This window comes from Microplitis mediator, chromosome 10, assembly GCF_029852145.1.
Source record: "Microplitis mediator isolate UGA2020A chromosome 10, iyMicMedi2.1, whole genome shotgun sequence".
In the NCBI taxonomy this organism is placed as follows: domain Eukaryota; kingdom Metazoa; phylum Arthropoda; class Insecta; order Hymenoptera; family Braconidae; genus Microplitis; species Microplitis mediator.
The window spans coordinates 7,115,188-7,130,672 of NC_079978.1; the positions used below are offsets into that span (position 1 = coordinate 7,115,188).

Here is a 15,485-nt window from a genome sequence, read left to right on the forward strand (position 1 = left end):
GCATCCAAATAAATGAATGCTTAATAACAGCAATTTTTTTAACTAGAAAAAAAATAAATACGCAAAATAATCTGTCATAAATAGGATCGACTTATTCAAGTGGTTTCAGCTGGCGGTAAAAATCCAATATTAAAAAGTTGGCACCGTCAGATACCAGTGTGTGAGTGTTCGTCTCAACAGGGTTTGATTTCCGGTTTGCAAGTGTATTGGAGATAGAGAGGAACGAGAGTGCGCCAGGTGTGTATACGTTCTGCTTCTTAAACTACTCGGGCACCGTTAACGTGCTTTGCCATGAGTTTTTGAATTATTTTTTGATTTAAAACCTCAATAAGCATCAAATATAAATTTATCTTATCGATATTAATATAATTATTTAATTTATAAGTGTCGTCATCATAACTAAATAATTTGAAATACAATAAATTTAAAGTCCAAGGGACTATGATAGAGTGAGTGAGGATATTGTAGTGTTACATTGTATTGTAGAGGGAGAATAGTAAGTATTAGGCCACAAGAATTCAAGAGATACAAATCGACCAATTCTCACAATTTACTCAATATATTGCAGCTCAACCTGAATTTAGACGACGGTCCGTGTCCTGCTGATTATCAGAGTTTGTTTTTTGTAATTAAAAATTATAAAATAACATTTTTTATCATCATAATCATCATTGAGACATTGGATGTGATTTATTAAGTACATAACAAGTTTACGTCGACATGCCGTACCTCAGGAAGAAGCCGTTTCAACGGCTTCATGTATCATCGGACTATAAGGATGACGATGAAGTCTTTCACTGTGAGGTTACGAACGAGGTCTTTAAAGATTACAAGTAAGTTTGTAGTGTCATTGATAATACTTCTTATTTTTAAATATCTATCATTGGACGTGATATCTACTGCAATATGCACCTAGATTATATCTAAAGTAAAATTAAAATTACTATTGGTCTTATCGAAATGCATGTGATTCATGGCTCGCGTTAATTCAATACGTAGTTTCTGACGTGATGAGATTGTCGTGACGCGTCGAACGTTAAATAGCTGAAAACTTTCTCAATGCCGCGCAATAAAACCTATTTCCCGCGTGAATTATTTTTTCTTTGGGTTTTTAAATGATTGTTGATACTTGAGTGGGTACTGAGGCTTTAAACCAAACCACTGACTCTGTTTTTTAATTATTATAATTTATTATTTTTGTTTACAGTGAGTACTGCGAGAGAATTATACTTTGCAACTCGACTATTTGGTCGTGTAGCATCACAGGAAAAACTAACATGACCTATGAAGAGGCTTTTGCCTGTGAAGAAAATGCTAAGAAGAGTCTCAAGGAGTTTCCTATGGAGGTTTCGTATTTTTTAATACTTTGCTTTACTGGTTTAACTTTAAAATTATTTAAATATTTTTGTTTTGCTTGTAGTTGAGAACTCCGATACTGTACCTGGCTTCTAAAACTAACAGAACGTCATTCAGTGAAATGACGGATGATGTTTTTCAATATGCTCGAGATCGTTATTTCGTTGGGGAAATGGTCGAAGCTAATTTGAATAATGATGTGTGGTGTGACTGCCATATATTGCAAGTTATTGAACCAACAGAAGCACAATTAAAAGAATACGCTAAGGAAAATTCTCAGGAAAGACAGTATTATCCTCCGGCTAAATTATTTCGTTATGAAGTTGAACAAATGGATGGCGACGTTAATCAAATAATGATTGTTGAAGGGTCACGAGTGAGACGTAAAAAACTTTTGTACAGCCGAGAACGCAATAGAATATTTTTACGAATGTTGTGTGAACAAAATAGTAAGGGCGTTTGGATTGTCAAGGAATCAATTCAACAAAAATATTCGATTCCAAAAGTACGTTTTGATACAATATTTTCAGGACCACTGCCAGACTTTAATTTACCAAAAAAATCAATCGTCAAACAAAAACAAGTTACGTTAGATAAATTTCTTACGTCTGATGTTAGCAAGCATCGGGCATTTGAGAAGCCGGATTCACTCAATAAAATAAATTCTGGTGGTATTCAAGTTAAAAAAAATCGCAAACCCAGAATGAATGGGAAATATAGTAAAGAACATGAAGCTAAGGTTAAAGAGGAGAAGGAGAAGCGTAAAGAACAACGCAATGAAATGCGAGAACGTAAGAAAGAAGAGAAGCAGAAGCTTGCGGTTTTTGCTGCTTATGTTAGAGAATGGAATAAACCTCGTGAGGATCTCGAGTGTGAAGATTTGCGACCAATCACAGAGGCAACTCCCGTTGATTGTGCGATACCAAATAAAAATTTTGGTGATTTTGCAATGATACTTGAATTTTTGCAGTTTTTCTATGAGGAATTAGAAGTTAACTCGTATTTTCCCGGTGGTCTGGCATTTGAAACACTGGAAAAAGCCTTGTTGGTTAAGGAAGTATCAGGACCTTGGAGTGATTTATTGCAACTTCTTTTGGCAAATATTTTCAAATATCAAGCTCAGGAAGAGGATGAAATTCATGAGTCAAATTCTAAAGTTGATAATATAAACTTTGATCACGGAGTTTCGTCAATGGCAGAGGCTGTTAAATTGGCAACAAGAGCATCCACTTGGTGTCAAACACATCATGGATGTCAGCTATCAGAGCTTACTCTGGATCATGTCACACTGAGTGAAATTTTACGGCAACATTTACTGAGCTCTGGTGGTAGAATCGGTGAAGCAGCGTCTAAATGGAGATACTCAGAGCGCGGTGGTTATACTAATCATGATGACCCAGCTCTTCTGTTGAGAATAAATCAGCCAAGACTTCTTCGACTTCTTGGCCATCGCAGTGTGTGCGAGTTTGATCTTGATGATCGACTTTGCGTAGCAACGTGTCTTATCAATCAGTTATTAACATTCGCTGCTGTGCGTGATGTTATTGATGAGCGTTACGAAAAAGTTCATCAGGCGCGTCGTGAGCTTAAGTCTCTCATAGTAGCGGAACAAAAAAAAGAGAAAGAAGAGAAGGAACGAATAAAGGAACGTGAGAAAGATGGTAAAGTTGATGGGGATAAACCCGTAGATGAGAAAGCTGATGATAAGCCGAAAAAAACACGTGGAAGTCGTGAAGAAGAGAAGCAGCGTGAAAAATATGAACAGCAATTATTAAAATTGAAACAAGCGTCAAAGGATGATCAGATGATGCTTTACTTGGGCTCTGATCGGGCTCATCGTAGATACTGGCGATTACTCTCAATTCCTGGTGTCTTTGTCGAAAACGACGAGAAAACACCAGGTTCGTGCCTTACTGATGGTACGCCGTATCTGCCTGAATTACAAGATAAAGATTCAGCCGATAAATACCTCAAAAATAAATTTGAAGATGAAGTTAGTGATAAAGAAAATAATATCAACGAGGCAAAGACGTCACAGGTATCTAAAAAAACCGTGACCTTTGCTGATACTAATGGTATTAAAAAATTGTCAACAAGAGAATTGAATGACATGAGAAAAAAACTAATGGCTTGTACAGACGATAAAGATTGTCCTGTTCATTGTAAGCGATCAGAAACAAAATGGAGTTTTTACAGTCGTCCGGAAGATATTGAAGCAGTGATGAATAACTTGAGCATACGTGGGTTGCGCGAAGGAGAACTTCGAAATAATATTAATCAGGAAATAGAAAGTCTTAAGTCTGTAATAAATAATTGCCCGAAGCACAAGCTTAATTCAAAAGTATTCCCACAGCCCTCTCAAGAAACGGCTAGTAAGTCAACGAAAAAAGTTAAAAATGAAAATACAAATCTTACTTATCCACCTGATGTTGCAATCGATGAAGTTATGGAACTTTCATTGCGTGATTTTATACTCGAACTGGAAGATAAAATAAAAGTTGGATGTCTAGGAACACTTAAAGTAAAAGATCGTGACGCTTGGAGAAATGCAATTACCAATTGTCAATATGATAAACAGTGCGATAAACTTGTTTACGGGCAACATGAAATTGAAGCAGATGTACCGATAAACTCAGCATTAGATAAAATAAAGAGTGAAACTCGACAGAGCAGTAGACCAGGAACACCAGATTCTGAAGCAGGCAGCGGGGTTGGTAAATCTTATCAAGATCCCGGTAAATATCTGGGTCCTCCTGATGAAGGCGAGCTGGTAGCTGATTCCAAGCAACAAATGAGAATTCGTCAGATGGCCTGTGCAATTTTGCAACTATCGCATGCTGTAGAGCATAGATATTTAAAAAAACCACTTGGTCATGATGATAAGGACAAAAAACACTCAACCGACGAAGCTAAAGAAAGATGGGAGCATTCGCTTATGATGTCCACGAGCTGGTCTCAATTATTTATTCATCTAAATACTTTGGAGAGCAGCATTGCGTGGAGCAGAAGTGCCCTTAATGCACGATGTCGCATCTGTAGAAAGTGTCGCGATGCAGAACATATGTTACTCTGTGATGGATGTAACAAAGGCCACCATTTGTATTGCCTTAAACCCAAACTTACGTCCGTACCAGAGGGTGATTGGTTCTGTACAACGTGTAAGCCGCCAGAAACAAAATCAAAACCAAAAAATAAAAAAAGAAGAAGGTTTGAGGATGAAGAGGAAGAAGAGGGTCTGACCAAAGATACACGTCATTCTCGCTCACGGCGAATTTTGTCCAGTGATGATGAGGCTGATGATGAGACTGCTAATGCTGATGATACATTAGTAGAAGAAAAGTAAGTAATTATTATTACTATTATTTTATTGTAATAAATATCACGTCACTAATTCCACAAGGACATATATTTATACGCCTTTTGGTTTTAGTCACTAAATTTTAACCCAAAGGGCGCGTAATTTTTTTTTTCAATTTTTAGCTACAAAATAAATCTACAAAATGATTGGTGATGAGAAAAATTATGCGCCCTTTTGGCTTTAGAGAGTTTCCTAAAGCCAAAAGCGCGGATAAAAATATAAGTCCTTCGGAGTCAGTACCGCGATATATAAATTTATTGTTAAATATTTTCAGACCTAAATTCCGAGAACTTTGTGCGATTTGTGGTAATTCTGGAAGTGTGATAGCATGTGACACATGTATAAAACTCTATCACATTGATTGCCTTGACCCACCTCTCTCGAGAGCACCTCGTGGAAGATGGTCTTGCTATGAGTGCAGAAATATACGAAAAAATGCATCGAGACGCGGTAAGTGATTACAATTTTAATTAAACTTTTTTCTTAAATTGATTTTATAACATGGCACAGAAGTAGTTAGAGACAAAAAATTAAAACGTAGATGAATAAAAGAAAAAAATCAAAGGGTTTAGCACTGAGTATGTTATTAGCGCGAGGTCGCGAGAGGGAGAGAGACAGAGAGCGGTCTTGTGCGGCAGCTGCACGTTTCCGCATCCACAGTTTTGCCAAGAGCCTTCTCCGTACAGAAACTTACAACTGGGATGGTCTGTATTAAAAACCCGAGTAGCATCCAGCTTTGCATATTATAATCTTCATTTAATACCCGTATTTCCTTGATGCAGCCATCATAATCATGTTTTTATAACTTTAAAAACTACTGTCATTTAATCGTTCGGTTAGACACATTGATTGATAACATTTACACGCTAGATAGTTATAATTAACAAAATTTTCTAAATTTTTTATCCGTATTAATATCTCACTCACGCTGCTTTACTTTAAATCATATATTTGTGATTGATTGAAACAATCATTGTACAATAAATTATAATTGAATTTATTTTGTTTATTCATCAAGTAGATAGCAGTGCATCAGAGGAAACAGATGTGCGACCACGTCAAACGAGGCGTGCAACCAAACGAGCTGCTGCTGATCAAGATAAAACGTTGCACGAACTTCTAAAAGAAGTAATGCATCACAAAGAATCATGGCCGTTTTTATCACCTGTCACTGCTAATGAAGTGCCTGATTATCATGAATTTATAAAACATCCAATGGACTTTGGAACAGTTAAGAAAAAATTAGACTCTGGTCTTTATGAAAATAATTCACATCTATTTTTTGCTGACTGTCTTCTTATATTTGACAATTGTCAAACTTACAATCAACAAAATAGTACTGTTTACAAGTGAGTATTCATGTTATAACTTCCAGAATCTAGGTTCGGATGCCAGAGATTCATGGAATGTAATTAACTTTTTGTTCTATTATTTAAATATTAACAAACGGCTATTGTTGTGTGTTTTTAATCTATAAAAATATTACTAACTTGTTTCTTTTGTTTTAACGTTCTCTCCGATTTTTTGAAAATTAAGCCCATTCTCAGACAGTGCACCCACTTTTAAAAAATTTTTTTTGACTTTCAATTGTCATAAGCGTATCACAATTTGATTGATTAATTAAAAAAAAAAAAAAATTAAAACCTTAATTGAAAAAAGGACAGTGTGATAGTAATTTTGCCGAGGTAGATTTAAAAAAAATTACTTACAATTTATGTCAATTGGGAGTTAAGCGAAATTTGGAAAATAAATTTCAGTAAAATCTTCATGTCAATTTTATAACTCTAATTTCAAAATTTCTTAGGCTAAAATTTATTTTACAAATTTTGTTTATCTCATAATTGATAACAACTGTAAATAATTTTTTAAAAATTCTATGTCTCAGCGAAATTATCACTTCGTTGTCTTTTTTTCAATTAAAGTTCCAATTTTTTTTTTAAATTAATTAATAAAATTTGAATACGGTCATGACATTGAAAGTCATTGCATATTTTTAAAAACTGAGGGGACACTGTCTGAGAATGTCCTTAAATACGCATGAAATTTCCTTTTAGGGTATTTTTAAATTACACATCTTTGCATGTAACTGTATCAGTAATTGATTGATTGATGACATGAAAGCACAAATTATTTAAGGCTTGAATTTACACATATATATAAATAATATATTTGTCGGAGAACAAAATGCTGAAACGAACGGCATATAAAAATCTTTGGCCTCCGAACGCGCTAAATTATATGCATGAAGTCAACAGTTATATATTCCTGACAATAGTTATGTTTACAGAGCTGGTATGAGGCTGGCCAAATTTTTCGAGAAGAGGAGCAAGGAAATGGGCTTTAATTACGATGAGGAGACTGCTAAATTGCCTGCGGCCAAGCGAATAAAACTGGAAAATGGTGATGCTGATCACAGTACGGAGAATGGCTTGCAAGAGACTAAAGTTAATGGCGATAGTTAAGATAAAGACTGCACGTTATTTATTTGTTTTGGTACAGATTTAAAATTTAAAATAAATTGTAATATTTTTAAATTTAAACGATATAACAAAAAAAATATTATTATGATAATAATAACAATAATAGAATGTACCTTATTTTTGTCGTAAGATAAATCGGTGTGTTCATAATTACGCGAAAGAATCTCGTGGTTACTTTTCTTTTCAACTCGTGACTGACAAAACTTTTTTTTTCTAGGTCAGTATAATGTTTTTTTTTTAATTTCCAACTAGATAATTATTACCGAAAATCATAATCAAATACTCACCATGAGACAATTAAATTTTGAAAATTATATACGCAGTATTATCGATCACACGTAAAAAGCATAATTTTATTTTATTTAAATTTTGATTTCAGTAAAAAAAAAAAATTATGTATGGAAAATATGAATGTGAATGCAGCAGACATGAGACAATTTATAAATTTTAAATGAAAAAATTAATTAATTAATTAAAAAAACGAAATTTAAAAAAGTACACGTACCAATTTTTCATTGATCTAAATACGCATTTTGTTATTTTTATTCTACTTACATTTAATTTATTTATTCAAACATTTAAAAAATCCCCACTTGTCAGTTACATTCACACTCATTGGGAAAGACAAAAAAATTAATATTATTCTTTAATTAAATAATTATTCATTTTCAATGAACTAAGAACACGTTTTTTACTCGATCAACTATTTATTACTTTTAATTAATTTTAGTAAATAATATACTTTAATATTAATGATAATTGTTGAATTTAGTTAAAGAAGAGATTTGTGTGACAGATAGTTTAGATGAATTTTAGTTTCGTTCAGTATGGTGACAATTATTAGCAGTTGATTACTTTTGTACAACAGCAGTAACAATTATCTTTGTCGTTAAATTATTAAATTATTAATTAATACTCGTTTATAATTAATTGGTGTAAAAGGTGGTCTCATCATTAGTACTTATAGGATTTTCTTTCGTTCCAGCAATTAAGTAAATACAAGATTGTTTGGTTCCCATGGGGCTTGTTTGAATTTAGGCTGGACCTAGGGTACAAAATAATAAATAAAAATAGATTGATCATAGAGGATTGTGCGGCACAACAGAACCAATTCTTTGTAACAATCGCTGTTTTATACAATTAATTTGGTAATAAATTCCTCGAAAGCGAACTATTTTTATCAGGTTATTTACATACTAGATATAATATTAATAATTACTACAGTCTAAATCTATTATTGATTATTAATAAATTAATTTAACAATTGACCAATACGTTTATTTTTCAATTTATTATACCTCCAATAATTACAATAGGTTTTTAAATTTAATTATTCGGAAAGTCTACGAATTAATCAATAGCTTTTTCTTACATTATTTTCAATGAGCTACTTCTTGATGGTTTTATTAACAAGAAAATTTAATGATCTTCGCCCGAGTACATCTTTCTTCTAATCTCACGCCACTTGGCAACGTTCTCAGGTGCATAAGCTGTAAAATAAAAAAATTAATTATCGGAATAAATTAATGAATGACGAAAAATTAATGATCCCAAAGTTTGCAGACAACTAACAATTTTTTGATTTTTTTTTTAACAAATCAATTACAAAAAAAAACTACAAATACGGTAAGAGACCCAATACCCTATCAGAGAACTAATACCCGATCACTCATGTATGTCTATATCTGTATATACTAAATATAGATATACAAATACATGGAGAGATCGGGTACACGGAAAAAACAATACAATAGTGGCAACTCTCTGAGATAGTACTGAGTACTCTCTGAGAGAGTACTGAGTACTTTCTGTAAAAAACAAATTTAAGAAAGTACTGTATGCTATTTAGACTGTACCCACTACTATCCGGGAGTAGTACTAGGTCTTTTACTTTATACTCATTTAGAAAATTAAAAAACCTAGGGTAACAGTGCCAAATATTGACCGAGTGCCATTTAATAACCGGGTACCTAAATACCCTTGAAAATGGAAAAACGTAAAATGATTTCATGAAAAATATGTAAGTATCAATTTATAATTTTTCATAAATTACATTCACCAATTTTTCCATTTTTAGAGTATTTAGGTACCCGGTCATTAAATGGAACTCTGTCAATAATTGGTACTGTTACCCTATAGGTGCAATTTTTTTAAATATCTTTTTTTTTATAATTTATCGATTCTAAAAAAATCCAAAAATTATTAGACGTCGGCTAACTCCAGTATCGTAAAAAATGAATGTTGAATAATGTAGACATACAAAGACGTTGAATTTTCCAATAAACTGGAATAGTTAATAGAATTCCAGCCAACCAGAACTTAGTTAACCAGGCATGTTTGTAATGATACTTGTAAGGAAAGAATCTTAATTTAGCTGTCCAAGTATACGGGTACTTCATGTACCGTTCCTTTGCAACAGTTTCATCAGCCATTATCACTGAAAAAATTACAATAATCAATTATTACTCTAGATAAAAATTTTGAAGAGTGTGAATGTGACTGACAAGTGGCAATTTTTTAAATTTTTCCATCAATGAATACAATGTAAGCAGAATCAAATTTAAAAATGCGTATTTAGATCAATGAAAAATTAGTACGCGCATTTTTTAAAATTTCATTTATTTAAAATTTATAAATTGTCTGATGTCTGCTACATTCACCCATAATATGGATTACATAAAAAAAAAAAAAAAGTTATAATTGTTGGTTAACTATTTGGGATCGATCAATAATTCGACTCTCAAATAAATGATTGAAAATAAGAAAAAGGTTTACTGACTAATTGATTAAATGATTAGCAATTTATTAGCTGACAAAGTTTCTGATAAAAATAAATTTAGATCATTACCTTGATGTAATTTCTCAGCTGTAGGTTAATTTTGAGTTACATAAAAGAGACGGACGAAAACGAGTTTGACTTTTTAGACTACGAACAATTTAATCTATATCGATATTACATATTTCGATATTAGAATTAGAGATATCGAATTTGGAGATAAACGATCTCTGGTGACGAATATTGAGAACTAGAGAATTTAAAACGCAACTGAACGGGCGACAGGGCGCCGCCAACGGTCATTTTAAAAGTGACCGGTTTTGTTGTTTCCTGCAACGTCCATACATACGTGATTGTTTTTAGTGTTAAAAGTAATCGCTTTGTGTTATTTTTATATATTTTATTAATTATTTTAAAGAGTATAAGTTTGTGGCAGTGGGACCACAATGTCCCTGAGAAAAATCCGGAGAGGTTTGTTGTTAAATAATTATTTATTAAATATTTAATTATCTATAAATTTTTTGGTGTACTGATAAAAGCGCGTGCACCTGGTGTACCATTTGGGCGGGCTTGAGTTAGACATGGCGTCAATTTTGGCGGCTGGGATGAAAACAACTTGATTTATTTATATTTTCTATTTAATATTTTATTACTATAATTAATTAAAAATTACTAGTTTCAATTTATTTGTCATAAGAAAATTTTTGTTTTTGAAATTAAATTTTTATTTTTAAAATGTAATAATTATTAGGGAATATTTAATTAATGTTTATAAATATAATTCTTGATTATATAAATGACGCATGTAAAATTTTAATTGTTATTTTTGAAAAGAAATTGTTTGCAATATATTTTTTATTATACATTATTTAAATTGTAGGAACAAAAACTGACGGTGAAGATGATAAAGTGATGGAACAAGATATCAGCATAATTCCAAAGACTCCAGAGGATGGGAATCGCACTTTAAGAACAAGACGTCAATTGAAAATGAAAAATATTGATGAATCTGAAGTTATTGACAGTTCCCCAGCATTGAATGAGTCAAAACGACCTGGAAGAAAGGTACGAGGGAAAAAAACTGCGGAAACAGCTGATGAATCAGTTAATGTGTCTGTAGTAGCGAGCAGTAGAAAGAGAACGAAAAAAGATAAAGATAGTAATGTTACTTTGTTAACTGAAGATTCAATTTTAAATGATCAGAGCCAAATGAAAGAGCCGGTCTCTGTTAAAAAAACTCGGGCTCGTAAACGAGCAGCTCCTGAGCAAGCTGATGCTGATAAAAAATCGGGTGATGCGGAAAATGGCCGTGGAGAGGAAAATGACGGTGATATAACAGCCGCAGCAATAATTGAGGATAGTCGCGATGAAGCATCAAATGAAGACAACGAAGTTAAAGCAGTATCTAAACGAGCTACTAGAAGACAAGCCGCGACACCAATAAATCCTCGAACTCGTCAGCTTCGGAATCGTAATGTTAATTCACCGGGTGCTATTGTAACTCCTGAAAGTAGCCCGATAACTGTTCATCTTTCTCCTCATCGTGCAACAAAGACACCACGAAAATCCCCGGTTAATATCGGATCACCAAAAACACACACGATCAGTCCGCAACGAACTTCTAAAACTCCTCGTAAGCTTTCAGTTATTCCTGACTCACCTATATCATCAGATAAATCATCAAACAATGAAACTCCACATACTAATTCACCGAAGAATTTATTTTCTTCTCGGCAGTCTCCGGGACAGTCACCCAAAGTTTCGTTGAGATCTCCAAGATCGCTTCAAACTTCTCTCAAGTCTCCAAAATCTCTTAGAACTTCACTAAAATTAATAAAGTCACCTAAACTTTCTTCAAAGTCTCCGAGGTCTCCTGGAGCAAATTTGAAGTCTCCTAAATCTCCTAGAACAGCTTCAAAACCTTCAAAATCTCCTGAAACAACTGCGAAGTCTCCAAGGTCACCTAAAAATGTTTCAAGATCTCCTAAATCTCCCCGAGTATCTCCAAAATCCGTCAATGCTTTGAAATCTCCAAGGACTCCTAAAATTTGTTTGAAATCTCCAAAATCCAAAAGCCCTCGTGTACTTTCTACTAAAATAAGAAAATCTCCAAAAAAAGGTCCAACAACTCCAGTTAAATCTCCATCTCCAAATAATAAGTCACCTGATAAACAAAAATCAATTGAATTATTTAAAACTGATGAAAAAATGAAGTCACCGCAACTGGTCCTCCGAAAATTAACACCTCGCAAACAGGAAGAAATCATACAGACACCGATTATGAGCCCTAGTGCATCAGAAAAATTACCCGAAAAACCAGCTAGCCCCCGGAGATCAAAGTCTACACTGAAAAAACGGTCATCAATAACATCTTCAGGAACACCATTAAGACCCATTCCAACACCTAAACACAACGATTCAAAAATATCTGCTCATAAATCTTTTGTCGGTGATACAAATACACCTCTAACTTTATTTGCAATAAAACATGGCTCTGGATTGATGTCATCAACGCCGAGAGAGAAAATTCGTCGCTCATTGAATGTCTCTCTCAATTCAAGCAAATCCCCAAGTGTTAAAGACAGTCCACTGAGCGTTGAAACTTTTTATGGTAAATCACCCAAGACATCTACTCGTATTAATAATGACACAACATTTTCTAAAATTGATGACGAAACAAATCCGTTGATAAGTGACGATGACTCTTTCGAAATGAGTGGGATTAAAACTGTTGAGCAATCACAAAAAGATATAACATTTACAGCTGATCAAGATACTTTGATATCTGAAGATGAAGATGAAGATAAAAATCATAATAATACTTATGAACTTGACGAGCCACAAACACCGGGATTGAGAAACAAGAAAAAATCTGAAAACGATACCTATGAATTGGATGAACCAAAAACACCTGCTTTACGTAAAAAAAGAAATGCAGTGGAGACTAGCATCATTGATGCTGTTAATACTGAGGAACAAGGAATCAAACGGGTATGCCGAGTTAGATTTGCCAGTCCATCGGCAAATAATATATCAGTTACTAATGAAGAGCCTAAAGATATAACAGCAAGAACAGCAACTCCTGGAAATAAAGCTCTGTTGAAAAGAAGTAGATTCGTAACGTTACGAAATCCCAATCAAACGAACAGAACTTCACCACGAAGACGATCAAATTCTTTATCAAATGTACCTCGGCCGAAACCTCCCAGCACCAAGAAACGTTCGCTATCGACTATTGATTTAACAAGATCAGCTCAAAAAACGTTACAAAATGAATCTGTAAGCAGGTTAAGTAGACCCAGACACTCAGTGCAATCAGATAAGAAACCCGATGCAAAACCACTGTCCGCAAGAAAAATACCAAATTTTGCTCAAATACACCAGAAAAAATTTGAAAAAATGGAATCTGTCGTAGACGCCAAAAAAAGAGTTGAAGATCGTCACAATGTACTGACGAATAATTTAACGTCGTCAAGTGTTTCTAAACTGATAACTCCCAGCACTTCAAAAGCATCAAGTCGGCAAGTGACAAAAGCAACAGCTGCTACAGACAAAGGTTTCAGTCCACGTGATACTGTTAATGGTGTCTTCAATAGATTTGGTTACAAAGTACGGAAAGAGGAAGCCACTAAATTAGTTAACAAAAAACTCCCGACCAAAACAAGGTAAATTATATATTTTTCACTATACCTGCATTGAAAGTTTAAATTCCTGCCATGTTTATAGGGAAGAAAGTCATTCCTTTCTTTTATAAGAAAACAACCCAAGTAGCACAGATACAGCTTTAAGATGTTCTTTGAAAGGACAGAGAAAATTTTTTTTAGTCTCAAAGCCAAGTTTTTTTAAATAAATAAGACACACAGATGTTGGTCCTAGAAGTCAATGGAAATTTGTCTTCTTTTTCCGTCCTAAAAAGTAATTTCAATTAAAAAATCGTTCAGATGACTTATTTACTTTTGTCATCATTTGTATCGTCTTTTAAGCAAATATTTTTTCGGTAACATGAAATTTTGATCGTTTTCTCAACATTTTGGTGTCTTATCGATAGGACAAAAAAAAACAGCCTCAAAACTGTTATCTTATAGATGTCCCAAAGCCAAGTGTACTACTTGGGAAATGATAAAATTTATCCCATGCGCAATTTTTCGCACAATCAGAGGCAAAAATTTAAACTTTCAAGTGGAAATTTGGTGAAAAATTTTTTACACATCGAGGAGAAAGGTAGGACATCCCAATCCGCGTGTTCGTCTTCGGCTCGGGTAAGCAATTATACACGTGGATTGAAATGTCCTACTTTCCTCCTTAGGTGTGTGATATACTATTTATTAATTATTATTTATACATGTCACATAATTGAGATTATAGGTATTTATTGATAAATATTAATGAGAAAAATATTTATTTTAGTGATGAGAAGAAAACTGAAAAACGTACGATACTCAAAGGAGTGCGTTCTAATCGCAGATTTGAGATGTTGATGCAACTGCGTAAAATGAATCAATAAAACCATATCAGAAAAAAACTTATATTTTTACTATAGACTAATTAATTAATTAATTGGTCAGTTAATTAATTAATAATATCATTTCCATTGTACAGATAAATGGATGAATAATTTAATATCAATAGACATACGTGAATTAAAAATTTATCTTTCCGTCTCAGAGTTTGGGTCTCTTACTATTATTTGTTTCGTTACATTGTAAGTTAAATCCTTTATTAGTAACTTTTGATTTAGTTTATTATTATTATCAAAGCTTAATTTTTATTGCGCGCATTATTCATCTTTTAACTAACAAAAATGGTCTAATCATTGAAATTATTTAGGAACTATAAATTTATACTTGACCACTGCACAGTATAATATTATATATTAAGTAAGAGTTATATTTTTCAATGTGCGCGCTATTTATCAACAACAATTCGCTGTAAATTAGTTTTAAGATAACGAAAGAAATAAGAATATTGTATGTTTACATAATTTTAAAAAATAATTGTAAACTTGTTGTGTAATAAAAATGAAATGTTTCAAACGTCATATGTAATAAAGAATTTAATTTTATAAATATTTCTATGTATACATGGGACATTCCATGCCAAATCACAGATCGTAACACCGTCAGCTCAATTTTCCAAAATTTTAAATTTTTTAAAATTAAGCTCATCAGAGGTTCGAATTACGAGATTAATTATATTTTTTCTCAATTACTGGGCATTTAAATGAATAGTCAAAAATGACTTGAAAGTTAAATGATCGAAGACAAAATTTTATAGAATTGATATAAAAAAATTGGCGTGTTCTGGAGTGTATAAAAATTGTATTGATCCAGTTGTTGTATAATTGACATCTGTTGAATAAAATATCGAATTATTAGAACCTGTCCAAGTCCTAATGAAGAGATAAAACGAGATTATTATGCAAACAAAATTCTATGTTGATCTTGTATCTGAAATTTTAATTAATTAATTAATATAATTATATTTTAAACTTTAAACATGAATAAGAGTTAATCTC

The 15,485-nt window shown here is 32.8% G+C and overlaps 3 protein-coding genes across 7 annotated transcripts; 2 read left to right on the forward strand and 1 right to left on the reverse strand.

The window, feature by feature from the left end:
* The first annotated feature begins 247 nt into the window (after window positions 1-247).
* LOC130676519 (bromodomain adjacent to zinc finger domain protein 1A) lies at window positions 248-8,684 on the forward strand. Of its 5 annotated transcripts, none has more exons than XM_057482801.1 (8): window positions 248-496; window positions 569-833; window positions 1,208-1,346; window positions 1,421-4,695; window positions 4,989-5,164; window positions 5,305-5,418; window positions 5,733-6,063; window positions 6,990-8,684. In XM_057482801.1, the coding sequence occupies exons 2-8, from the start codon at window positions 721-723 to the stop codon at window positions 7,174-7,176; spliced, it is 4,335 nt and encodes a 1,444-aa protein (XP_057338784.1). In that variant the 5' UTR covers window positions 248-496; window positions 569-720; the 3' UTR covers window positions 7,177-8,684. The 5 variants fall into 5 exon arrangements, with proteins under 5 accessions (XP_057338784.1, XP_057338786.1, XP_057338785.1 ...); XM_057482803.1 differs by having other exon boundaries at window positions 7,002-8,684; XM_057482802.1 differs by having other exon boundaries at window positions 5,736-6,063.
* LOC130676522 (uncharacterized) lies at window positions 8,467-10,202 on the reverse strand. The gene is made up of 3 exons (XM_057482808.1): window positions 10,043-10,202; window positions 9,455-9,631; window positions 8,467-8,684 (listed from the first exon to the last, which is right to left on the reverse strand). The coding sequence occupies exons 2-3, from the start codon at window positions 9,624-9,626 to the stop codon at window positions 8,614-8,616; spliced, it is 243 nt and encodes an 80-aa protein (XP_057338791.1). The 5' UTR covers window positions 9,627-9,631; window positions 10,043-10,202; the 3' UTR covers window positions 8,467-8,613.
* A 75-nt stretch (window positions 10,203-10,277) lies between these two features.
* LOC130676521 (proteoglycan 4-like) lies at window positions 10,278-15,036 on the forward strand. The gene is made up of 3 exons (XM_057482806.1): window positions 10,278-10,441; window positions 10,851-13,635; window positions 14,378-15,036. The coding sequence occupies exons 1-3, from the start codon at window positions 10,417-10,419 to the stop codon at window positions 14,472-14,474; spliced, it is 2,907 nt and encodes a 968-aa protein (XP_057338789.1). The 5' UTR covers window positions 10,278-10,416; the 3' UTR covers window positions 14,475-15,036.
* Window positions 15,037-15,485: the final 449 nt, after the last annotated feature.